General features: G+C 48.3%; 2 protein-coding genes across 6 annotated transcripts in view; both read left to right on the forward strand.

Moving 5' to 3' along the window:
- celf1 (cugbp, Elav-like family member 1) overlaps positions 1-4,132 on the forward strand; it is a 56,253-nt gene extending 52,121 nt beyond the window's left edge. For all 5 annotated transcript variants that reach the window (XM_055649808.1, XM_055649810.1, XM_055649806.1 and 2 more), the window contains one exon: positions 849-4,132. The gene's annotated coding sequence lies outside the window, so the exon portion shown is untranslated. The remainder of the gene's footprint in view (positions 1-848) is intronic.
- Positions 4,133-7,742: 3,610 nt separating this feature from the next.
- Positions 7,743-24,987, forward strand: rapsn (receptor-associated protein of the synapse, 43kD). Its single transcript, XM_055649812.1, has 6 exons — positions 7,743-8,627; positions 13,541-13,639; positions 15,106-15,228; positions 17,382-17,435; positions 22,546-22,745; positions 23,612-24,987. The coding sequence occupies exons 1-6, from the start codon at positions 7,938-7,940 to the stop codon at positions 23,682-23,684; spliced, it is 1,239 nt and encodes a 412-aa protein (XP_055505787.1). The 5' UTR covers positions 7,743-7,937; the 3' UTR covers positions 23,685-24,987.
- Positions 24,988-26,039: the final 1,052 nt, after the last annotated feature.

Below are 26,039 nucleotides of genomic sequence, written 5' to 3' on the forward strand. Positions count from 1 at the left end.
AGGCCCAGTTTGGTCTCTCAGAAAAATTCCAAGACACTATTCTGAAGAGGATTAGAGGGATTTTTCCCAGTGCCATGGGCAATATTTTCCCTCAACTAAAGTCGTTAAAACTAATGATTTGGTCATCGTCATTTGCCATATGTGGGAGCTTGTTATACTCAAGTTGGCTACCACGTTTCCATTATTACAACAGAGTCTGCACTTTAAACAGTATTGTAGAAGTTCAGAGAGATCAGAGGTGATGGAAGATGCTATAGAAATGCTAATCTTTCCCCAAGATGAGTCTTATCTGATGATTTATCTGTCAGACATTTAAGTTATTGAAGTGGTTAGTGGTGTTCTAGTTGAGTGGCTGCTCAGCTTTTTGTGTGAACCAGGTCGGTCTTAATTCTGCAATTGTGGCGTGGCAATTTTTTACCAAGTAAAACATGATCTAACCTATAAATCTCGGTGGATATCCCTCCTGTATATCTGTGCCCATATTGCCCAGTTGTGTCTCCCTTTTAAAGGATTTTTTGTCTTGCAGCCAGTTGGCGATAAGGTAGATGCAAGTTGCAGATGAAAAGACCCAGGATGAGGGCCCCTGTTCCTCCCTCTTCTCCCTTCCCACTCCCTGGCCCCTACGGGTGGCTAAGGATTGTCTGGTGTCTCTCTTGTACCTGTGTGAATTACATCTGTTGCAGTGTTTAGCATGTGCTGTTCCCTGTCCCATTGTTCAAATTATGCATTGATCTCATGCACTGTATCATTGTTTCGTTTTTTAGTTTTTGTTTCAATTTATTTCTTCCTTTTTTTTATAGCTTTGTGTAACTTGGTCCTTCTCCCTTTCTGGTTTTGTTTTCTCCTAGATATCTTCGTGCCCGTTTGTTCATCGTCTGCCTAGCATGTTGCTGTGACGTCAAAGTTCATCGTCCCTCGTTGTCTCTGAGCTTCTCTGATGCTTGACCTCTACTGACTTTGACCTTGTTTTGACATTAAATTTGATGTATTTCAGAAATCTTTTGTTTCTCCTCTCTTTGCCAACCCCCTCCTTGCTCTGCCCAAACCCTACACCCCTGCCCTCCACCCCTCAACACACACACCCTTCAGAGCTGCTGGGGCAGACCACTTTAAGCAAGCTTACACAAGCTGCGTTTAACATTTTGAGAGTCTATTTTTCTAGAATTTCTTAACTAAATTGCAGCATTTTGACACTTTCTACTCCTTTTCACAAAGCAGCTTTTCTGGCACTAGCAGAGGGCTTTGTATCTCGATCATCCAATCAGCAAACAAACAGAAAATTACCTGTGTGTGCTCCTGTTTCATTTTTTTTCTTTAAAAGTGTGTCGTGTGTTAGGGAAGTATGAAGTGTTTATCACATTTCATTCTTAAAGATGATGAGGCTGGAATGCTTTCTACTCCAGAAGAAGGAAGGGTGACAGCTTCTCCCTTTTTGTTGCAACCCTCACCCAATCCTGCTTTTTCCACCTCCCCTTCCTTCCCAGCCACACCGTGCCATTCCCCACTCCCTTATCTTTCTAGTCTGCCCCTGTCTCACCCCTTACATCCATCCCTCCCATCCTCTTTACCCCCCACCCCTTCATCTTCTACCCACTATTCTCTTCCCAGTCACTCCATTCTCCCACCCATCCCTTTTCCACTGCCCCCTCCATATCTGTACCCTCCTTCCCCGCCCCCTCCTACCTTCTCCCTTTCCTCCATGTCCTGTCCCCCTCCCTCTCCCTCAGTATACTGGAGTGTCATCAGTAAAGAAGTACTTGAATAGCTTTTACAAAGTGTCGCCCACTTCCCTTGGGGTTTACTTTTTGGCACTTTGGTTTTCTAACATTAGCAGTAAGTGTCTGAAGCAAAGGTTTGAAGAAATGAAAAGGAAGTCTTTAGTTTAATGTTGTCAAGTTTGGTCCTATTATACCTTGCATGTATTGTATCTATGCTCAACCCTCAGCAAGATGTGATGTGACTTGTTAAATTGATTTAGTGCCAAGTGTTATTTGCATGTTACAGCCTTTTACACTTTGTACAGCTTTTCTGTCTTCCTGACCTCGAATTTGCTGTTTGATAAAGGAAAAAAATACAATTGAGTTGGAGGTTTAAATAAAGTATATTTTTGAACTGTCTCGTGGCAAATATCGTGCGCAAACCAGGTGACATCCTGTTGAACTCCACCTCCACCTGCTTTGACCCTGGTGTTGATATGGCTCCCAGCAGCCCTGCTGGGACGTGTGCAGTGTTTTTGTTTACAGATTGTTTGGTTTTGAGGGTTCTGGGGAGTTAGGACTTTCCACAAAGTGTTTAATGTAATCCAAGTGTCATTTTTGGAAGTGGTTTTGAGGGACATTTTCTGCAAGGGCTGAGTTGATCATTGGACACATGACAACTGGGGGGTTTCCACTATGGCTACCGTTAATTTTTACTAAATTATATGAGGCAGTGAAATTGTTAACCCCTGCTTCTGCCTCCCAACTCGATCCTCATGCGCAGCCTCCACCTCCGTGAAACACAATACAGCACATATCCCCAATCCCAATCCTCAGGGCCACTCACTCCTCTCCCCCACAACCCAGATTTGCCTCTATTGTTTCCCCTACACCTTCAATCCCAGTCCAAACCCAATCCAGCCCTGCACCTCATCCTACAGTCCTATCTATTGAATCTTCACCCTGTACATCACCCCCTTACCCAATTCTCAAATACAATCTAATTCCCATCCCCCCCCCCCCTCCCCCCAGTCCAAACCCCTCAAATTGTATCCTCTCCCTACATCCACCCTTCTCCTGTCTGGGTTTGGCAGAAGATTTAGTTTTCTGCTGACATTAGTCATTTTGCTTCATCCTTTGACCTACTCTGTGTAGTAGAATTGCACACTGCAGCAGTGCAGCCTTTGTAACACACGCTTGCTCCCACACTCACAAAAAGGCTCTCAACCATGCCCACACCAACAGCACGAGCAGCGACTGAAGCTGGTTATCAGTGCTCGCCCATCTGAGAATCCCGTACACAGTGAGAATGGCTAAGCCTAGCAAATTATGAAATCAACATTTTTGGCAACTTCTTTCCTCACCCCCACCACTTCCTTTCTTGAGTTACAAGCTGATTTATTGTTCAGAGTGGAGTGCGCAGATCAACCAGTCTGCCATTTCTTACTAGTTGAGAGATTGGGATTGGCCGGATCTAGATGGCTTGGTGGGCAATCTATTGGGATACTGCCCGTGAACCAGTTTCCGAAAGCACCTCAGCTTTGCACCTCCGTTCCAGCCGAGCCCTACCCCAGACAAACCCAGACAGCATGCACCTCATCCCAAGGTCGTCTATGACTGCCACTGACTGAGGATGCAGTTGGGAGGACACTCTGGGTGATGTACCCTGGCAGGGGTTGACGTGTTGATGCTGCCTCGCCCTCAAGCACAGTGTGATTGTGTTCCTTCTGTAGCGCGATTGCCAACCCTCCAGCTTCTTCACGAGCACTCGGTGGTCCTTAGCACACCACCCGTGCCAGAATCCTGTGGAAAATGCTTAACGAATATTTAATTGCCATCTTGTTATCTTTTTGATAATGTAAACATTGAAAACAGATATTTGAGTGACTGTTTTTCCAAACCCTTGCTGCTTTGTAAGTTAACAAACATCTAAGAATCCTGTGGGCTTTTTTTGGTACAAACTGATTGTATTTAACTCTGTAGGTTTTGTACAACTTTGCCTTTTATACGAGGATTATAAAATGATTAACAAATGTGAATGATATTGATTTCTAAAAGTTTGCCACAATGACCAAACCTCTCTACTAAAGTAAAATGCAATTTTGCTCTCATTACAAAGAAAAAGCTTTTTTTTTCCAAAAGTGTCATTATCTTGTGTGAATTTTTTTTCTGTGTGATGTAACCTTGAGACAAATTATGAGTTAATTATAAAACATGGAAGAGAACCACTTGTAAGTTGTTTTGGAGCAAACTGTGTAGAGGTATGGCAAAGTGTTGCGAGTTTGAATAAAGCTGGTATTTGCTTCAGATTTTTCTTACTATTTTTGTCTTGACTAGGTACTAAACTGTTTTAACTGCACACACAGATTTGCAGACATTTTATATGAAACTGTGGTACCTTGTTTAGCATTTACTATTAAACAGTTTGAGATGAATCTGTCACTTGCCTCCTTTCTTGCCTGCGGGAGATGCCAGTAAACATGCATCAGTCAGTGTGTGTTTTCATTCAATCCCAGGGGTGGGGATTGCTCGTATAGTATTTATCAACTCAAGAGTCATCAATGAACTCTTGAGGAGGCACTGCCGCAAAGAAGTTTGAAAGAGAGCTCAAAGATTTAAACACAGTAATGATGCACGATCAGAGTTACACTGAAAGATATGAAGGCTTTGGAGGGTACAAAGGAGGATTACCAGAATGCTTTCTGGATTAGAGGGTTTCAGCTACAGGGAGAGGTGGGATAGACTTGGATTGTTTTCGCTGGATGGTCTGAGGCTGACGGAAGACTTGACAGCAGTATATAAAATTATGAGGCATAGGGTAGACAGTCAGAACCTTTTTCCCAGGATGGAAATATCCACGGGCATAGTTGTAAGGTGAGGAGGGGAAAGTTTAATAGAGATGAGACCAAGTGCAGTGCTCCCCCAACGGTGTGGTTCCCTCAACGCAAGATTCCACCACTCGCCCGTTTCCCCCAACTGAAGCCATTCCCGAATGTACGATTTCAGCATTTCCCTGTGTCCCTCAGCGGTGGACTTTAAAGAAAAATTCTAATTGCACCTCCCTCGCCTGCTGCAGCAGTTCCAATTGCAATACCAATTGGCGCTCCCCCTCCTGTTGAAATATCCCATTGAGGTTAAATTCAGTGTTCCTGTCTTGCAACTTTGTATCGATGTGTGTTGGAAGCTGGGGGGAAGGATTTTAACAGTAAAAATCTAGTTAAAGTTGGCATTTTTAAAGCTTTACTCGCGAATAACTTTGGAAATGCGACGGGAAGATGTTTATTGCCACCATGGAGAAAATGTGAGCAGGATGTGTGAAAATGGGAAGGCTGTGGCCTAGTGTCTGGAAGTAGATAGAAATTAACCAGTGACACAGAGAACCATCGTGGGCACAAACATGAAACTTTTAGATAGATAGATGTGCAAGGAACGTTTTTTACACCGTGGTAGGGTCTTGGAATACATTGCCAGTGGTGGTGGTGGAGGCAGATACGAAAGTGGCATTTAAGAGGCTTTTAGATAGGCACATGGAAGTGCAAGGAATTGAGGGATATAGATCATGTACAATAATTATCTTTTATTACATGTACCTAGGTACAGTAAAATTCTTTGTTTTTGCATACAATACAGTAAAATCATACAGCAGACTTCACCTAGTTAGTACACAAAGAGTTGCCACATTTCTGGCACAGATAAAGTTTCAAAAGTTCATAGTACAGTCTATCTCCTCACAGCAGCGATCCAGGCCTGGCTGTTGGGTCCCTTTTCTTCTCGGCGATCCCTCGCCAGGTCCCTCTTTTCTCTTAGTGGCGATTCACCGCCAGGTACTTTTCTCTTAGGGCCCCCTACTGGGTCCCTCTTTGCTCTTGGCGGCCTCCTACTGAGCCCCTCTTTGCTCTCAGCGCCACCCCTCCTCCCCAGGTTGCCTCTCCCTAGGTTGCTCTTGTCGACTCCCCACTCTGCCAGGTGTTGCTGCGTTGGACTGTGCGTAGTTTGTCATTATCTGTGGAGGTTCCACCTAATCCCAGCGTTGCAAAGGGTCTGCCAATGATGCCTCACCATGTGCCAGTCAGATGGACATTGTTGTACCATCTGTTCTTTGTGGAAAGGTTATTCCAAACCAACACCTTTGACCACAAGTCCATTGGGCAGTGGTCAGCACGGAACATCCTGGAGAATCAGGACTTGATAAACTGTGGGGTAGTTCCTTCACCAGATTATATGACAAAAGGTCTCATTACTGGAACTAACCAACAGGCACCAAAACTTTACCTGGTAGGATCCAGTAAAAATCTTACTATACGTAGGCACTATCCTAGTTGAGTATAAGAATAGGAGATTACACTGGGGCAGTACACAAGAGTCGTTATGTTTCTGGCAAACTCATGTCCAAAGTTGCTAAAAATGTAGTCTTGACTTGGCCATAAAGGCCAGTTGTCTTTAACTGTGGCATCGCTGAGTCACAGTTGCAAGGGTCAACCTAGCCAGGCAATGTTATGGTGACCTCCACAGCTGCTCCATTCTGTGTGCTGCTCCAGGTCCCGTCCGAACTGCGCACTGGGAACGATGCCTGATCTAATCGAGCCCCAGACTGCTGCGAGGCCTTCTGCAACCCACTCCACGGATACATCGACCCACCAACACAATCGCCCCTCACCTCTCGCGACCACCACTCCACTTTCGTGCCCTGCGGCTCCCGAACGCAAGCTCCGAACACCAGTGATGAAGTGTCAGAATCTTACTCACACTGCACTTGAGCCAGCCGCTGTGGGGAGAAGATAGTTGCCCCCCTTACAGAGCGTATATGTGCGAAGAGGGTGTGGAGAAGGATGCAAGGTTTCTTGTCACGGTTCTTTCCAAGCAGTTGGGTAACAGAGGACTGATTTGCCAGGGACATCCTTGGAGATGGACATCAAATGCAGTTGGAAAACTGCCAACTCGGTGAAAGCCACTCCTTGGTCTGTCTGAAACTTGTTGGTCTCCCAGCACAGCGAGATGTCCTTCGGGTACTGTTGCCAACTGGCCCATTCCAGAGTGGATCATCCTATCATCTATCAGCCTAGGGAGCTTCATGGTTAGCAAGGATGTTTTGTATAAAGACAGGTGCGAATACTGAGTCTATCAACATTGAACGTACAGCCACAAATGTATGAACAGTTTTTGCACGATTTTTGTTTTGTATATCTTTTATTACCAATAAAGTTTATTTTTGGAGGGAAAAAAATATGCTGCGAGGCCTCGGGTCTATTTTTGGGGGGAATTAGTTGTTTGAGCTGCTCTGGGGCTGGATTTGCCGGCTGCTGTGGGGTTGCAGATTGTGTTTTATGGGATGGTGTGGGTATATTTGCCTGGGTGAACGCCAGTTGCTGCGGGCATGAACCAGGTGAGGAGAGGTCATCTCCATGTCCCTTCTTTCCCCAGCCACCGAGTCACAACAACTGGCTCAAGCAGAGCTGGGCATCTTTGGAGCTGGGAGCCGTCAGGTACTGCTGTTGCAATCTTGAGCAAATCACGAAGGCGTGGAGAATACAGAGTGTCAGGTAGCATCCGTGGAGGGAATAGACAGGCGATTTTTCAGGACGCGACCCTTCAGAGCCGCAAGTCGGCGAGGCCGGTCGGCAGCCGCTTGTCTTCCTTTCACAGCCGTTCATGTCAACCGATGATATCCAACTTGCGAAACAAAAATTAAGTTACCAAGAGTTGTCAGGAGCGGAGCACGTTTGTAACTCTGCGACAGCGTGGACAGGGATAAAAGCCTCTTAAACGGCACCGTCTTGTCTGTCTTCACCACCACCTCCCTCTGCTGCAGCTCTGACCTCCACCTCCCGCGGCTACTGCAGACTGACAGCCGTGGCTGCAGCCCTCAGCTCGCCGACGGACACCGACAGCTGCGGCCGCCCCCCAGCCTCCGCCCCCCGGGGTTAACGAGTTCCAGCCGCGCCGACCCTGCTGTTCAGACGCCGGCTGCCGCTGCAACGAGCCGTGCTTCGCTCCACAGCAGAGTGTAGCCTCTCCGCGGCCCGGTCCCCACTCCCCTCCCTCCACGGCCCGGTCCCTCCACGGCCCGGTCCCCACCCACCCATTCCCACCGAACCCTCTCCACCGCGAGGTATCTCCCCACCGCGGCCCCTCTGTCTCCACATCGCCACCGCCCAACCCACTTATTCCAACCGACCCCGAGACTCCTCAACCCCCCCTCGGCCCATTCCCTCACCGCGGCCCGGTCCCCCCGGCCTGACGATGGGCCAGGACCAGACCAAGCAACAGATCGAGAAGGGCCTTCGCCTCTACCGCTCCAACGAGACGACCAAGGCGCTGCTGACATGGAACCAGGTGCTGCTGAAGAGCAGGGAGGCTCCAGGCCGGTTCCGGGCGCTGGGCTGCCTGATCACAGCGCACTCGGAGATGGGCCAGTACCAGGACATGATGCGACTGGCCCTGGGACAGACCGAAGTGGCGCGGCAGATGGGCGACCCCGACGCCCTGACCGAGTCCTACCTCAACCTGGCCCGCAGCAACGAGAAGCTGTGCCAGTTCGCCAAGACCATCGCCTACTGCAAGACGTGCCTGGGCACCCAGGGCGGCTCGGTGGGGCTGCGGCTCAACGGGCAGGTATGCCTCAGCATGGGCAACGCCTACCTGGGCCTCAGCGCCTTCCAGAAGGCCCTGGAGTGCTTCGAGAAGGCGCTGCGCTACGCCCACAGCAACGACGACAAGATGCTCGAGTGCCGAGTGTGCTGCAGCCTGGGCGGCTTCTACATACAGCTGAAGGACTACGAGAAGGCGCTCTTCTTCCCCTGCAAGGCGGCCGAGCTGGTCACCGACTACGGCAAGGGCTGGAGCCTCAAGTACAAGGCCATGAGCCAGTATCACATGGCGACGGCCTACCGCAAACTCTGCCGCTTGAACGATGCCATGGACTGTTGCGAGGTCAGTGGACGGCCCTGGACGGGGATAGTGGAGGGAGAGAGGGGGCCGGGGTGGTGCGGGGAAAGTGGAGGGGGATGGAGGGTAGAGAGTGGAGGGGGGAAAGTTGAGGTGAGAGATGGGGGATGGATGGAGGGGGGAAAGTTGAGGGGTGGGATGGAGGGAGAGAGGGGCCAGGATGGGGGTACAGCAGGTGTTTGGTCGGGCGGTGTCCCCATGGCGGGCGGATCATTAACCTAGCGAAAGGCCTGTAGATAACATTGTCTACATGGACCAGGGGGCTATTGACAAAATTTCACTTGGGACACTGGTTCAAAAGCTTAAAGCCCAGAGAATCTGAGGCAAGTTGGCAAATTGGATCCAGAACACTCCAAAGACGTACAGGTTTGTAAATTGTAACAATTGGTAAATGTAAAATTTGTCCCTAGTGGGTGTAGGATAGTGTTAATATGCGGGGATCGCTGGTCGCTGCAGACCCGGTGGGCCGAAGGGCCTGTTTCCGCGCTGTATCTCTAAACTAAACCGGTTTGGTAATAAGAAGCAGAATTTGAAGGGTAGGTTTTGCGATTGGAAGCCTGTGACCAGTGATGTACCACCGAGAGCATCAATAGGAACATTGATGTTTGTTATATTCATTAACAAATCAGGCTGTGAATGTAGGAGGAAAGATGAGTAATTTTGAAGATGATACACTAATTGGTTGTGTTGGCGGTGGTGAGGAGGAGAGACTTGGGTTGACAGGATGATGATGATCAGTTGATAAGATGGCCAGAGCAATGGCAGATGAAATGTAATCCTGATACTCTGACTGGTGGGATCTAAAGTATTGAGGAAGATAGGGAGCTTGGTGTACAAGTGAGAAAGTTCTGAGAATTCTGAGTGCAAGTAGATGGGGTGGTGAAGAAAACATAGAGAATACTTCCCTTCAAAGGAGCATGGGGGATTTGGTACAACTTTAAAACTGTAGAAACAAAGAACTGCAGATGCTGGTTTACACAGAAGGACACAAAGTGCTCTATTAATTGAATGAGTCAGCAATATCTATGCAGAATATGGATAGGTGACGTTTTGGGTCGGGGCACTTCTGCCTGATTGTAGGGGGGAGGCAAAGCTTGGAGAGAGAGGCGGGACAAAGCATGGTAGATAATAGGTGGGCACAGGCGGGCGGGGGTTGAGAGACAGATAGTTTGAACAAAGACCAGAGATTACAGAAGGTGTGAGACAGACGAATTGAAGACTTACAAATTGAGAAGCCAGAGGAAGGAATGTAGGAGGCAGAGTGGGGGAGGGAAGAAATAGGTGTGTCCAGGGGAGAGGGAGACATCGGGGATCTGGGGGAGGGGAGAAGGGGAGGGGGCTGTTAGAGGTTACCTAAAATTGGAGAATTCAATGTTCAAACCTTTTGCTACCCAAGCAGAATATGAGGTGCTGTTTCTCCAGTTTGCGTGTGACTTCACTCTGGCAATGATGAAGACCTGGGACAGAAATGTCACTACGGGAATGGGAAGCGGAGTTAAAATAGTTAGCAACCCGGGAGATCCAGTAGGTCTTGACGGAGTATGCTGTACCCCCATCCTGGCCCCATATAAGTGTTCCAGGGAATGGTCGCTGAGTCTATGTTTGGTCTTGTCAATATATGGGAGGCCACATTGGGAACACCGGCTGCAGTAGATGAGGTTAGAGGAGGTGCATGTGAATCTCTGTCTCAGCTGGAAGGACTGCTGGTGACCCTGGATGGAGGCAGACAGGTGGACAGAGGGGGTGGGGTAGCTCTGTTGGTGAGGAATGAAATTCAGTCCCTTGCAAGGGGTGACATAGAAACAGGAGATGTGGAGTCAGTATGGATAGAAAAAAGTAATTGTAAGGGTAAAAAGACCCTAATGGGACATCTACAGCCCCCCAAACAGTGGCCTGGATATGGGGTGCAAGTTGAATCAGGAGTTAAAATTGGCATGTAGTAAAGGTAATGCTACGGTTGTTATGGGAGATTTCAACATGCAGGTAGACTGGGAAAATCAGATTGGTACTGGGCCCCAAGAAAGGGAGTTTGTGGAGTGCTTCCATGATGGATTCTTAGAGCAGCATGTATTGGAGCCTACCACGGAGAAGGTAATTCTGGATTTAGTGTTATGTAATGAACCGGATTTGATAAAGGAACTTGAGGTTAAGGAGCCATTAGGAGGTAGTGACCATAATATGGTCAAGTTTAATCTAGTAGTTTAATCTAATATGGTCAAGTTTAATGAGGGAGAAGGGTAAATCGTAGGTGTTGGTGATACAGTTGAATAAACAGACTATGGAGCCATGAGGGAGGAGCTGGCCAATGTTGACTGGAAAGATACCCTAGCAGGGATGACAGTGGAACAACAATGGCAGGTATTTCTGGGAATAATACAGAAGGTGCAGGATCAGTTCATTCAAATGAAGAAGAAAGATTCCAAGGGGAGTAAGGGGCGACCGTGACTGGCCAGGGACGTCAGGGACATTATAAAAATAAAAGAGAAGAAGTACACCGTAGCAAAGTTAAGCGGGAAGCAAGAGTATTGGGTAATGTTTAAAGAGCAACAGAAGATAACTAAAAAGGCAATACGGGGAGAAAAAATGAGATACGAAGGTAAGCTAGCCAAGAATATAAAGGAGGATAGTAAAAGCTTCTGTACGTATGTGAAGAGGAAAAAAATAGTTAAGACCAAAGTTGGACCCTTGGAAGACCGAAAAAGGTGAATTTATTATGGGGAACAAGGAAATGGTAGATGAGTTGAACATGTACTTTGGATCCGTCTTCACTGAGGAGGACACAAACAATCTTCCTGCTATACTAGTGACCAGAGGATCTGGGGTGACGGAGGAACTGAAGGAAATCCACATTAGGCAGGAAATGGTGCTGGGTAGACTGATGGGACTGAATGCTGATAAATCCCTAGGGCCTAATGGTCTGCATCCCAGGGTACTTAAGGAAGTGGCTCTAGAAATCGCAGATGCATTGGTGATAATTTTCCAATGTTCTATAGTTTCAGGATCAGTTCCTGTGCTTTGGAGGGTAGCTAATGTTATCCCACTTTTTAAGAAAGGCGGGAGAAAATGGAATTATAGACCAGTTAGCCTGACATTGGTGGTGGGGAAGATGCTGGAGTCAACTATAAAAGATGAAATAGCGGCACATTTGGAAAGCAGTAACAGGATCGGTCCGAGTCAGCATGGATTTACGAAGGGGAAATCGTGTTTGACTAATCTTCTGGAATTTTTTGAGGATGTAACTAGGAAAATCGGCAAGGGAGAGCCAGTGGATGTAGTGTACCTGGACTTTCAGAAAGCATTTGATACATAGAAGATTAGTGGGCAAAATTAGGACACATAGTATTTGGGGTAGATTGCTGGCATGGATAGAAAATTGGTTGGCAGACAGGAAACAAAGAGCAGGGATTAATGGGTCCCTTTCAGAATGGCAGGCAGTGACTAGTGGGGTACCGCAAGGCTCGGTGCTGGGACCACAGCTATTTACAACATACAATGATTTAGATGAAGGGATTCAAAGGAGCATTAGCAAATTTGCAGATGACACAAAGCTGGGTGGCAGTGTGAACTGTGAGGAGGATTCTATGAGAATGCAGGGTGATTTGGACAGGTTGGGTGAGTGTGCAGATGCATGGCAGATGCAGTTTAATGTGGATAGATGTGAGGTTATCCACTTTGGTAGCAAAAACAGGAAGGCAGATTACTATCTAAATGGCGTCAAGTTGGGAAAAGAGGAAGTACAACGGGATCTGGGGGTCCTTGTTCATCAGTCAATGAAAGTAAGCATGCAGGTACAGCAGGCAGTGAAGAAAGTGAATGGCATGTTGGCCTTATAACAAGAGGATTTGAGTATAGGAGCAAAGAGGTCCTTCTGCAGTTGTATAGGGGCCTAGTGAGACCATACCTGGAGTATTGTGTGCAGTTTTGGTCCCCTAATTTGAAGAAGGACATTCTTGCTATTGAGGGAGTGCAGCGTAGTTTTACAAGGTTAATTACCGGGATAGCGGGACTGTCATATGCTGAGAGAATGGAGGAGCTGGGCTTGTATACTCTGGAGATTAGAAGGATGAGAGGAGATCTTATTGAAACATGTAGGATTATTAAGAGTTTGGACATGCTAGAGGCAGGAAACATGTTCCCGATGTTGGGGGAGTCCAGAACCAGGGGCTACAGTTTAAGAATAAGTGGTAGGCCATTTAGAAAGGAGACGAGGAAACACCTTTTTTCACAGAGAGTCGTGAGTCTGTGGAATTCTCTGTCTCAGAGGGCGGTGGAGGCCGGTTCTCTGGATACTTTCAAGAGAGAGCTCGATGGGTCTCTTAAAGATAGCGGAGTCAGGGGATATGGGAAGGCAGGAACGGTGTACTGATTGGGGATGACCAGCCATGACCACATTGAATGGTGGTGCTGGCTCGAATGGCCTACTCCTTCACCTATTGTCTATTGCCCATTGTGGCAAGGGAGGAGATATTGGGCCAGGTGTTGCATCTCCTGTGGTGGCAAGGGAAAAAAGTACCTGGGGAGGGGATGGTGTGGGTGAGGAACAAGGGTTTATTAGGGATAGTCAGCACAGCTTTGTACGTGGAAGATCTAGTGGAAAAGCTGATTGAGTTTTTTGAAAATATGAGCAAAAGGTTTAATAAGGGCAGTGCTGTAGATGTATATTTGGATTTCAGTGAGACAATTGATAAGGTTCCACATGGTAGGCTGCTTTAGAAGGTTAGATCCCACTGGATCCAAGGAGAGATTGCTGACTGGATAGAAAATTGGCTTTATGAAAGGAGGCAGAGGGTGATGGTGGATGGTTGCTTTTCGGACTGGAGGCCTGTGACTAATGGTGTGTCTCAGGATTTGGTGCTGGGCTCATTGCTGTTTGGGTCAGGGATATTTCTCTTCCTCAGGAGTCGATGAAGATCGCCCTGCAGCACCGAGACCGCCCCCTGCAGGCCCTCTGCCTGATGTGCTTTGCGGACATCCATCGTCAGAGCTCCAAAGTCGAGGTAAGGACGCACCTGTCCCCTCCCTGCTCCCCTGGGGTGCTGGTCAACCCGGGGCTCTGAATGAACCATTGGTGTCCCACCATCAAGTTTACACCTCACAGATCTGAGAGTTCTGGACGGCATGAACCCGAGGCACTGCATTGGGTGAGGCTCACAGACTGGTGAACAGGGTGTGTCATTTAGTTAGTTACAGGTCTGTAACAGAACTAACAGCAAACCTTCCTCTGCCCATATTGCAGTGTAGCATCAAACTGACCACAAACACTCGATGGTGTAACTCACACCAGGCTTCTCCTGTTAGCATTGTAGCCTATACTTAATTGTATCTTTTCCTGCCTGTAACTGGCAGCCCACTACGTTCTCCCATGTGGGATTCCTCTGTGTGCTTGGTTTCCCACCACATTCCAATGACGGGCAGTTTTGTAGTTAGCTGGCTTCTGTAAGTTGTCCCAAGTGCATAGAATATAACTTGTGTACTGGTGATTATTGGTTGACACGGACATGGTGGGCCGAAGGGCCTGTTTCCATGCTGTATATCTAAACTAAACTAAAATCTTAGCGCCCCCTCTTCCACACCCTTTCGTTGACGCTCATTCCCCTTCAAACCAGGACAGGACCATCCCAGAAAATGGTAGAGTCTTGGGGAGTGTTGTAGAGCAGATGGGTCTCGGAGTGCAGGTACGTAATTCCGGGAAAATGCAGTTCCAGGCATATAGGGTGGTCAAGAAGGCCTTCAGTACATTGGCCATTAGTCAGGGTATTGAGTAAAGAAACAAAGAACTGCAGATGCTGATTTATATCAAAGATAGACACAAAGTGCTAAAGTAACTCAAGGGGTCAGGCAGCATCTCTGGAGAAAATGGATAGACATTAGATGCAGGAGTTGGCCATTCGGCCCTTCGAGCCAGCACTGCCATTCACTGTGATCATGGCTGATCATCCACATTCAGTAACCCGTTCCTGCTTTCTCGCCGTATCCCCTGACTTCGAATAGACAATAGATATGTGACATTTTGGGTTGGGACCTACTTTAGACAGTCTGCCTATTGAGCATGGAAGCTGGCACGCTACGGGGACTGTCATTACAGAGTTTGTACGGTTTCCCCTTGACCTGCGTGGGTTTTTCCTGGGATCTCTAGTTTCCTCCCACATTTCAAAGACGCACAGGTTTGTAGGTTAATTGGCTTGGTAAAATTGTAAATTGCCCATAGAGTGTACAGAACAGTGTAAATGTGCGAGGATCACTGGTTATTGTGTACTCGGTATGCTGAACAGCCTGTTTCCGCCCGTATCTCGAAACTGAAACTAGTAGAGTTATAAAATCACACAGATTTTTCTCGCCCGGACATTATAAACCCCTGCCAGTGTCACGCATGTGCAGTGTCCAGTGGGTCTTTAGCGAGGTGTGGACACCGGTCAGTGTGACTGAGCCTCGTGGTGTTGGTGACCCCTGCCTTCTTTTGCAGAGAGCAATTCCGCGATACGACTCTTCACTGAACATCATGACGGATATCGGCAACCGTCTGGGTCAGGCCCAGGTGTTGCTGGGCATTGCCAAATGTTGGCTGCTAGAGAAGGAGGCAGACAAGGTAGGAGAGAGTAAAGGAGCAGTACACCCTAGTTTCCCTCGTTGAGGGTGAGGGAGGAGTAGCTGGGGCAGTGTGCAGAGCAACTGCAGTTATAATGATATGTCCGTCACCAACCGAGGCACCTGGAAGGCAGGTCATAGACACAGCTGGCTGAGGGTGAGGGGGGGGGTGAAAGTGTGAGAGAGAGAGAGGGGGGGAGGGTGGGTGGGGTGGTAAGGTGTGGGGAGGGTGGGTGAGGGAGTGGGGAATTGGAAGGGGGTGGGGGCAGGAGAGGGAGAGGCTGGAGAAGGGGTGGGGCATGGGCAACAGTTGGTGGGGTTATAGTCACCCAGGTGGTGGATGTGCTGAGAGTGGGTGCAGCGAGTCAGTGTTTCGATGGGTCCAGAGAGGAGGGTATGTGTTTTACCCCAACCTGTTGCCATCAGAGAGAGTGTGTGTGTGTGTGTGTGTGTGTGTGTGTGTGTGTGTGTGTGTGTGTGTGTGTGTGTGTGTGTGTGTGTGTGTGTGTGTGTGTGTGTGTGTGTGTGTGTGTGTGTGTGTGTGTGTGTGTGTGTGTGTGTGTGTGTGTGTGTGTGTGTGTGTGTGTGTGTGTGTGTGTGTGTGTGTGTGTTTCAAATGGCCTTGCGGTGCCAAACGCATTGTGTGGAGGTCTTGGTGTGCACGTAAAACTGGCTGCCTCGCCTCCCTTCCCGGCGCTCTGTTTCCCCCACAACTGTTTCGCCCGGTTTCCCTCACCACCATCACTCGCCGACGCTCTGCTTTACCCCCACCCTCTGCCGCTAGTGCTCTCTCTCCCTCCCCTGCCCGCCACCCTCCATTTTGTAACTCAACCCATAATGCCTCAGTAGACGTTCCCACCAGTGTGACCTCTCCGAGTACTGCCGTGACATTCTCCCCGATTAGTAAAGCAACTCCTCCTACTCTTTAACCCCTCTCTATAATCTCGTGTGAAACGTCCAAACCCAGGCACGTTGAGCTGCCAGTTCCTCGTGTAATCAAGTTTCTGTAATGATCACATTACAATTCTAAGCACTGATCCAGGCTCTAAGTTCATCATCTTTACCCACTGTACTCTGAGTATTGAAGTAAACGCTTCAACCCTTCATTCTCCTCATATTCACAAGCCTTTCCCTGCATGTCTTTCCTTTGATACTTACATAGAAACATAGAAATTAGGTGCAGGAGTAGGCCATTCGGCCCTTCGAGCCTGCACCGCCATTCAATATGATCATGGCTGATCATCCAACTCAGTATCCCGTACCTGCCTTCTCTCCATACCCCCTGATCCCCTTAGCCACAAGGGCCACATCTAACTCCCTCTTAAATATAGCCAATGAACTGGCCTCAACTACCTTCTGTGGCAGAGAGTTCCAGAGATTCACCACTCTCTGTGTGAAAAACGTTCTTCTCATCTCGGTTTTAAAGGATTCCCCCCTTATCCTTAAGATTTCCCCCTTATCCTTACTTACCATGTCTTCCACTTTCTCATCAGCCATTCCATTTGCTAACCTGCAGCTCTGGTTCCCACTCCCGTCATTCTAGTTTAAACCCTCACGAGTATCACAAGCAAACCTCCCTGCAAGTTTGTTGGTTCCCCCACCAGTTCAGGTGCAACACGTCTCTTTGCAGGTCACCTCTGCCCCAGAAATGATCCCAATGGTCCAAAAATCTGGTTCCCTGTCCCATGCAGCAACTCCTGAGCCACGCATTCATCTGCCCCATCCTGCTATTGCTCCCCTCACAAGCATGTGGCACCGGCAATAATCCAGAGATTACTGCCCTCAAGGTCCTGCATTTTAACTTTTTGTGTAACTACCTATATTCACTCTGCAGGTCCTCATTCTTTTATCTACCCATGTCATTTATACTACATGTCACAGTTCACACACTGCATCTCTCCAGGGTTTACTCCACACAACACCAATGTCTTTGACTTACACTCACTCCTGAAGCTAAACTACACGTCATATCTGAAATAGCACTGCTTCTCACTCGCGGCCCTCTGCATCTCACCCGGGGACTTATCCTGCCATCCCCACCCCCATCTCCCAGGGTCCAGTCTGCTTTCCTCATTTGACACTGCCTGGCATGTCACAATCACTCCTGGGTTGACATTGTCTGCCATTCACAAATGTGTTCTTTTTGTTTTGTAGAGTTTACAGGCCGTGCGTAAAGCAGAGGAAGTGGCAGAAGAAGTGGGAAATAAGGTAACAGTTGATTTTGAATCAGCCACTGTGTTGGAAGGCCAACAAGTTTTGGGCTGATCAAAAAGCATCTTTCACTAGGTTAATGTTCTGCCAGTAGCACTTGATGTCCGTGTCTGAATGCGTTTCTGGGAACAGCCTGTAAAGCAGAGAGTCCTCTGGTACGCAGCTGTTAGGGATGAGCCGTGACAATGTCCCATGCATCATCCTCCAGACCCTCTTTGCAAATTCACACCCGGCGAAGAGGTGGACAACCGTCTCCTCTCCTTAGCGACCGTCCTGAGGGAAGCTTGCATCGTAGTAAGATTCCAGCAGTACAGGAAGGCTCTGACTGGAAGGGCCCTTCTCACTGCCAGCCAAGCAAGGTCTTGTTGCTTGTTGGTGAGTTCTGGCGATGACGTATTTTGCCAAGCAGTCTGCTCGGGGAAGCGTGCTGCCGAATCCATTGAGTGCCTGCAGTATGTTCCGTGCTGACCACTGCCCCATGCATTTTTGGTCAAAGGTGTTGGTTTGGAAGAGCTTTTCCACCAAGAACAGGTGGTGCAGCAATGTGCAGCTGGCTGACACATTGCGCAGCATTGGTGCCAGGCCTACTAGGGACTGTGACGCACCACTAGGGGTGCCGCATAATGGCAGCCTCTGCCGACAGTCTGTCTGTTTTTTCCATCTTTTTTATTTTTAGTGTGTTTAGAAAGTATGTGTTGGAGTATTTCTTAGTATTTTTATGTGGGGGAGGTTGGTAGGGTAAAGGTGAAACTGTTTCCCAGTCACTTTCTGGCGAAGAAGCGACTATTCTCCGAGTGGTTTGCTCCCAGCCGCGGGCGGCACTGACTTCAACATCACGGTGTCCTGGGATCCCTTTGCCAAGGGCCGCCAGTGTGGAATCTCCACCCAGCCCAGCCTGTGGACTTCGGGAGTCACGGTCTCTGGAAGGAGGTGGCCGATTTGGAGGTCCAAGCCGCTGAGGGTGTTCTTCCGTTCCGACGTTGGAGTTCCATCATCCCGTCGAGAGGGCCTGAGCATCAGGCCGCCCGTAGCAGCAAATGCGGAGGGCTCGGGAAGCCCCGACCACGGGTGAACAACAGCGGGGAGGATGGCTGAACTTTGGTGCCTTCCCTCACAGTGGGGAACTTTGATTCCGCTGTGTGGGGATGTTTGTGTTAAAGTCTATCATGTGTTGTGTTCTTTATTATTCGCATGGCTGTACGGTGACCCCAAATTTCACTGTACCAATTGGTGCATGTGACAATAAATGGCTCTTGAATCTCGAATCCTTTGCAATAACAGGGATTGTAGAACCTCAACAGGCAATAACCCTGGTTCTACGCACAGCTTAATGCAGCCACACACGAAGGTGGCCATCAGTGTGAGGGCAATGTTGAGCATGTTTTTGCCTTCATCATCTGCTGACGTGCATCATGACCAGTCAGATCTGCTCCATCTTTGATCCTCGGGTGAACTGGAAGATCACTGGATGATCGTCGAAGCAGGGGACAGCGCATATCTGTGCCAAGTATAGCACCCCAAGAGCTAACCACACCTGATGACCAAATTGTTCCCAGTTATTGAGAGTGAGCACTGCTTCCACAGTCCCCATTTGTGCTTGACCTTGGCTATCCACTCCAGCCAATTTTTGTGGTGCTCCTCAGCTGCTCCGAACCAGATCGCCAGCACCTTCAGGTAGTCAGACCTGATGGTGAAGGGAAGGAAGATCGGTTGGGCCAGTTGTCGAACAGCAGGGCCTCGCTCTTCCTGCAATTGACTGGCTCCCATTGCCAACTCAAAATAGGTCCCATATGCTCAATTTGCGGACCGACCATGGATCGGAGTAAAAGACAATAACATGTCCATGTGCAGGGAGGTTTTGATCTAAGTGCCCCTACTGCCTGGCAATGTCAATCGAACTCTCCTAAGCACTGACTTATCGTCATCTGTAATTCGCCCAACAACAGTGGTGTCGTTGGTGAATTTTAAGATGGAGTTGGAACTGATCCAGGGCCAGATAGGCTGCATCCCAGAGTACTTAAGGAAGTAGCTCCAGAAATAGTGGATGCATTAGTAATAATCTTTCAAAACTCTTTAGATTCTGGAGTAGTTCCTGAAGATTGGCGGGTAGCAAACGTAACCCCACTTTTTAAGAAGGGAGGGAGAGAGAAAATGGGGAATTACAGACCAGTTAGTCTAACATCGGTAGTGGGGAAACTGCTAGAGTCAGTTATTAAAGATGGGATAGCAGCACATTTGGAAAGTGGTGAAATCATTGGACAAAGTCAGCATGGATTTACGAAAGGTAAATCATGTCTGACGAATCTTATAGAATTTTTCGAGGATGTAACTAGTAGCGTGGATAGGGGAGAACCAGTGGATGTGGTGTATCTGGACTTCCAGAAGGCTTTCGACAAGGTCCCACATAAGAAATTAGTATACAAACTTAAAGCACAAGGCATTGGGGGTTCAGTAGTGATGTGGATAGAGAACTGGCTGGCAAACAGGAAGCAAAGAGTAGGAGTAAACGGGTCCTTTTCACAATGGCAGGCAGTGACTAGTGGGGTACCCCAAGGCTCAGTACTGGGACCCCAGCTATTTACAATATATATTAATGATCTGGATGAGGGAATTGAAGGCAATATCTCCAAGTTTGCGGATGACACTAAGCTGGGGGGCAGTGTTAGCTGTGAGGAGGATGCTAGGAGACTGCAGGGTGACTTGGATAGGCTGGGTGAGTGGGCAAATGTTTGGCAGATGCAGTATAATGTGGATAAATGTGAGGTTATCCATTTTGGTGGCAAAAACAGGAAAGCAGACTATTATCTAAATGGTGGCCGATTGGGAAGGGGGGAGATGCAGCGAGACCTGGGTGTCATGGTACACCAGTCATTGAAGGTAGGCATGCAGGTGCAGCAGGCAGTAAAGAAAGCGAATGGTATGTTAGCTTTCATTGCAAAAGGATTTGAGTATAGGAGCAGAGAGGTTCTACTGCAGTTGTACAGGGTCTTGGTGAGACCACACCTGGAGTATTGCGTACAGTTTTGGTCTCCAAATCTGAGGAAGGACATTATTGCCATAGAGGGAGTGCAGAGACGTGGTTCACCAGACTGATTCCTGGGATGTCAGGACTGTCTTATGAAGAAAGACTGGATAGACTTGGTTTATACTCTCTAGAATTTAGAAGATTGAGAGGGGATCTTATAGAAACTTACAAAATTCTTAAGGGGTTGGACAGGCTAGATGCAGGAAGATTGTTCCCGATGATGTAGGGAAGTCCAGGACAAGGGGTCACAGCTTAAGGATAAAGGGGAAATCCTTTAAAACTGAGATGAGAAGAACTTTTTTCACGCAGAGAGTGGTGAATCTTTGGAACTCTCTGCCACAGAGGGTAGTTGAGGCCAGTTCATTGGCTATATTTAAGAGGGAGTTAGATGTGGCCCTTGTGGCTAAGGGATCAGGGGGTATGGAGAGAAGGCAGGTACGGGATACTGAGTTGGATGATCAGCCATGATCATATTGAATGGCGGTGCAGGCTCGAAGGGCCGAATGGCCTACTCCTGCACCTAATTTCTATGTTTCTATGATCCAACTACACAGCCATGAGTATAGAGTGAGTAGAGCAGGAAACAGTGCGCAGCCTTGAGGTGCTCCTGCGCTGATGGTTATTGAGGAGGAAGTATTGCTGTCAATTTGTATAGATTGTGGTCTGTTGATGAGGAAGTCAAGGATCCAGTTGCAGAGGGATGCCCAGGGACACAGTTGTGAGAGCTTGGAGGGGATGATTGTGTTGAATGCCGAGCTGTAGTCTCTGAGACGCAGAGTTGCTGCCTTACAGCAAAATGCAGCGCCGGAGACCCGGGTTCAATCCAGACTACAGGCGCTGTCTGTACGGAGTTTGTACGTTGTCCCCGTGACCTGCGTGGGTTTTCTCCGAGATCTTCGGTTTCCTCCCACATTCCAAAGTTGTACAGGTTTGTGGGTTAATTTGCTTGATAACTGTAAAAATTGTCCAACTTCCTGTCCAATAGTTCCTGGTGGACACGTTGGAAGGTACAAGGGAGCACTGTGGCCCAGGCTGAGAGATCACTGTGGCCCAGGCTGAGAGATCACTGTGACCCAGGGTGACGGGAGTGTGAAAGGTCCACTTGATCCACTTTTAGTGATGCAGTGGGACCTTGTAGAAACATAGAAAATAGGTGCAGGAGTAGGCCATTCGGCCCTTTGAGCCTGCGCCACCATTCAATATGATCATGGCTGATCATCCAACTCAGTATCCTGTACCTGCCTTCTCTCCATACCCCCTGATCCCTTTAGCCACAAGGGCCACATCTAACTGCCTCTTAAATATAGCCAATTAACTGGCCTTAACTACCTTCTGTGGCAGAGAATTCCACAGATTCACCACTCTCTATGTAAATGGTGGGGTTGTGTCACGTCAGGCCTCTCGACGCAGGCCACATGAGAGCCCTGTGTGCAACAGTGGCTTGCTCCCCAGACTGTGACCTAGGATATGGCCAACTGCGTCTGAGACGACGGCATGTCTGTGCGTCCCTGTCCACGTGAACCTTGTTGTGACACAGAGTTCACTTGTGGTTTGACTGATTGTATTGAACCAGGGAAACGGGCCTGGACCTGGGATGTGAGTGAGACCGGGCAATGTGACCAAGGCTGGGTGTTCCACATGATGACATAGGTTGTGGGACGGAGGTTTGTGTGAAAGGAAGGCCAAATTGTGTAAGGGGAGGTGGGTCCAGTGGCTTCACCACCTGTCTTTTTGACTTTGTCTCACACTTTATATCTTTGTTTGCAAGTTTGTCTTTACGTCTGTCTCTCTGTCTGCAATATGTGAATTGATACCTGTGTGTGCTTTCAATTCCCTAATTGTGTGGGTGTGTGTGTGTAAATATGCTTTTGCGTAGCTATTTTTTGGCGTGTGTGTGTACTGCGTGTATGTTTTAGTGTGTGTGTGTCTCCATATGTGAATCCATGGGTAGCTGCATGCATTTGTACGTGTCTGTGTGTATCTCTAGGTGCTGTGAGTGCCTGCGTGAGCATCTTTATGTCCAGCTGCATATCTGTCTGCACGCGTAGTGCTGCTGATGTCCACGTTCTGTGTCCCCTCCAGCTGCTCCTGCTAAAGGCACACTGCTTGTGCGAGGCCATTTATCGAGCCAAGGGTTCCCTTCAACTTCTCCGAGACCATGTTGTCAAGTTCCACGAGTGTATGGAGGATATGGAGTTGTATTGTGGGTTGTGCGGCGAGTCGATCGGCGACAAGAACTCCCAGCTCCAGGCGCTGCCGTGTTCCCACCTCTTTCATCTAAAGTGAGTAAATGTTGTCCAGTTAAACACTGGAACCAGGAGACTGTTGCTGCTACAAGTCTTGTTCCACCACTAACTTCATCCTCGGCCCCGTAACTAAAACTGAAATAGACTTTTTGCAATCATGATGTCACTCATGGCTTCCGGGCTGACCGACTCTCGTCCGGCCTCCGGGGCTTTATTCTCCTCGCCCCCAGAAAGGGCGTTACCTTCATGGTGACTGACAGGCGAGAAGACCAATCTGCTGATCTCACGATTTTTTAAACCTTCATAACTTTTCTATTATTTCACCGATCGGAACAAAAACTTGGCGGCTTGGAGCAGAGGAGAACGGTGAGTAAAGTGGCGAAAAAATCCTAGCGATATAGGGTAGCGCTTTTGTGCAAATTTCATTACAACGCAGCGGAAGTGGTCAAGATGAGAGTTTTTGTAATAGTATAGATAGATATAAAGCTAGCGCAGGTACAGAATGGAGAGAACTGTGAGTCCACCAGCCATGAGCGAGTGAACTGTGAGTTCACCAGCCGTGAGTGACTGAACTGTGAGTCCAAGAAACCATTCGGCCCACAATGTCCATACTAGCTCTCTGGAAACTAGTCCCTTCGGCCCACAATACCCATACTAGCGCTCCAGAAAGCCCCCCCCCCCACTGGTCACCAATATTGGAATTGGTGGAGAGGTGGAATATTACATTGGGGGACCAGCCCTCCCGTGTGAGAATGGTCCCACTTAGTCTAGTCCATTCTAAATATCTTGGCTCCTCATTGGTCACGTTGGGGAGGTTGAGGAAACTTAACTGAGACCTTCTGCCAGTCATTAATGGATCATACACAACAAACCACTTCTAATCATCCACCCTCTTGTTCCAGATGTTTGCAATCCAATGGAACCAGGGGTTGCCCAAACTGCAGGCGGTCATCTGTGAAGCCAGGTTACGTGTGACAAGAGAGTCCCACTCGCGCCAGAACACGTGAAGACGAACCTTTGTTTTGGCATCAGCCACGAGTCGTGGTTTCAGAGTGTAGAAGGCAGCAAAACGTCCGGGGAAGATATCTCCTGATCTTATCTCACCGGAGTCAGAAGTTACCTCACCCCCGGTGAGACCTCGGCCACAGACGGCATTAGGGTTGGACCAGACGTTGGAAATCAAAAAAATGGCCTTAGTTTGTGGGTCTTTTGGAGAATGATGAAAACTCCTTGGGGCATCTGGTGCCAGGCGGTGGTGCGTGTGAGACTGATGCCTTGGTGTGGTTTATTGGGTCACTGTCTGAGCATCTCCCTGGTTTCTGCTCTCTCTGCTGCTGGAGATGCCAGTACTGCAATCTGAAGGACGTGTGTTTTTTTTAATTATTGTCAAGTGTACCGACGTACAGTGAAAAGTTGTAATTTGCATGCTATACAAACAGATCAGATAAATGATACATACATGCAAATCAATTCACACACGAGTACAATAGACCAAAGGGAAGGTACAGAATGCAAAATATGTCTCCTTTTTAGATTAACATTTCATAGCATTCAGCATGAACAGGGAGCACCCCTTGTCTGATATTTGTTGAAACATTTCCTTTCTTGTGCCCAAAATGAAATGCTGGAGGAACTGGAGCAGTATCAGAGAAAAGGCACTGAGGCAGGTCCCGACTGTCGTTTCCCCCCCACGCGGTTCCTCTAGAAGGTTGTTTTAGGCTCCAGATTCCAGCATCTGCAGTGTCTGGAGTCACCTCCTCAGTGAGGGTGGGTTGTGTGTGAAGGGGGCAAGGGACATGGGATTTTGGATGGGATGGAGAGGCAGAGTGCCTGCAATCTCCACTTTATCCCCAACTGCACCCCAGCCACAACCTCGCCATGTCCTGTCCCTGTGAATCCTGGCACTGTCTTCATCAGCAACCATGTCTTAGTCCAACATCTCATCCTGAAGGCTGCCCCAACAGACCTGACACCAGCTCATCCTCCCAACCCCACCCCACCCTGGCAACGTTTCATCCATTGTACGTCGACCATCAACAGCATTCCACACCTGACCGCATCATTCTTCCGCCCCAAACTTTGACGTGGACCTCCCTTAAAGGCTGTGACCCCACTTCATCCCTGACCTCTGCTGTTCCCCGACAGTCCCAGCCCTGACCGCCAGAGTTGCAGCCACAATTGGCTGATTCAAACCTTCCTTGCTCCCTCCCCCATAGCCCAACCACAGACGAAACCCACCCTCACGGCCCAACTCCAGAACCAAGCCCCCCCCCCCCCCCCCCATCACTCATGGCCCAATCCCAAAATAACATTCTTCACTCGCAGCCCAATCCCAACCGTAAACTAACCATACTTCCTCTCTCAAACAGATCTACTGATCCTTCACGTCATCCTGAGCTCCCATTGCATTGCAATTCAACTGATTACACTGCCTGTGATTCCACTGATGCTGGATAATGTTACTGTATGCACTCCACCTGATCACACTGTTACCTGTTTATGCTTCCCCCCTGATTAGACTAGCTGCTGATTACACAAACCCCCTGATTATCATGAGGCTTGTTTAAACTGCCCCTGATTGTACGAACCCTCACTTGACTGCACTCTCACTTGATTCCATTGCTGCCTGATTACACTCCATCTGCTTACATTGCTGCCTCATTACATTGACAGCTTATGTTATTGTTGTTTGATTACATTATGGTTTGATTACACTATGGTTTGATTATACTGTTGCTTGAGTACATTCTGGCCTGATTAAATTGACAGCTGATGATGCTGTTGTTTGATTGCACGGTGGTCTGATTACACATTCTGATTACATTACTGAAGATGGACACAAAATGCTCGAGTAACTCAGCAGGACAGGCAGCATCTCTGGATACAAGGAATGGGTGACGTTTAAAGTAGGTGGGGTCCAAGTGAGAGGTTGAAGATGGATGCAAGATCTCCAGCCAGTTGGTGTTATTCATCTTTACTTTTTTAGAAATGCAGCGAGGAAACAGGCCCTTCAGCCCACCGAGTCCACGCCAACCAACGATCCCCACACCCTAACACTATCTGACACACTTGGGACAATTAACAATTTTACCAATGTCAATTAACGTCCAAATCTGTACATCTTTGGAGTGTGGGAGGAAAAAGGAAGACCTAGAAAAAACCCACGCGGTCACAGGGAGAACGTACAAACTGTACAGACAGCACCCGTAGTCAGGATCAAACCCGGGTCTCCGGCGCTGTAAGACAGCAACTCTATTCTGCGCCGCCCTTGAAGTGACCGAGTAATAATGCAGCATTACATTACTCTGGGTCAATGCATTATTCAGATCG

This window comes from Leucoraja erinacea, chromosome 18, assembly GCF_028641065.1.
Source record: "Leucoraja erinacea ecotype New England chromosome 18, Leri_hhj_1, whole genome shotgun sequence".
NCBI lineage: Eukaryota > Metazoa > Chordata > Chondrichthyes > Rajiformes > Rajidae > Leucoraja > Leucoraja erinaceus.

What these genes read in the sequence shown, in the direction of transcription:
- rapsn (XM_055649812.1), top strand. Translation starts at nt 7,938, where the DNA reads ATGGGCCAGGACCAGACCAAGCAACAGATCGAGAAGGGCCTTCGCCTC. An exon ending in GTCAGAGCTCCAAAGTCGAG is followed by an intron (nt 13,640 to 15,105) that starts GTAAGGACGCAC and finishes CTTCTTTTGCAG; the next exon opens with AGAGCAATTCCGCGATACGA. An exon ending in TCCCACCTCTTTCATCTAAA is followed by an intron (nt 22,746 to 23,611) that starts GTGAGTAAATGT and finishes CTCTTGTTCCAG; the next exon opens with ATGTTTGCAATCCAATGGAA.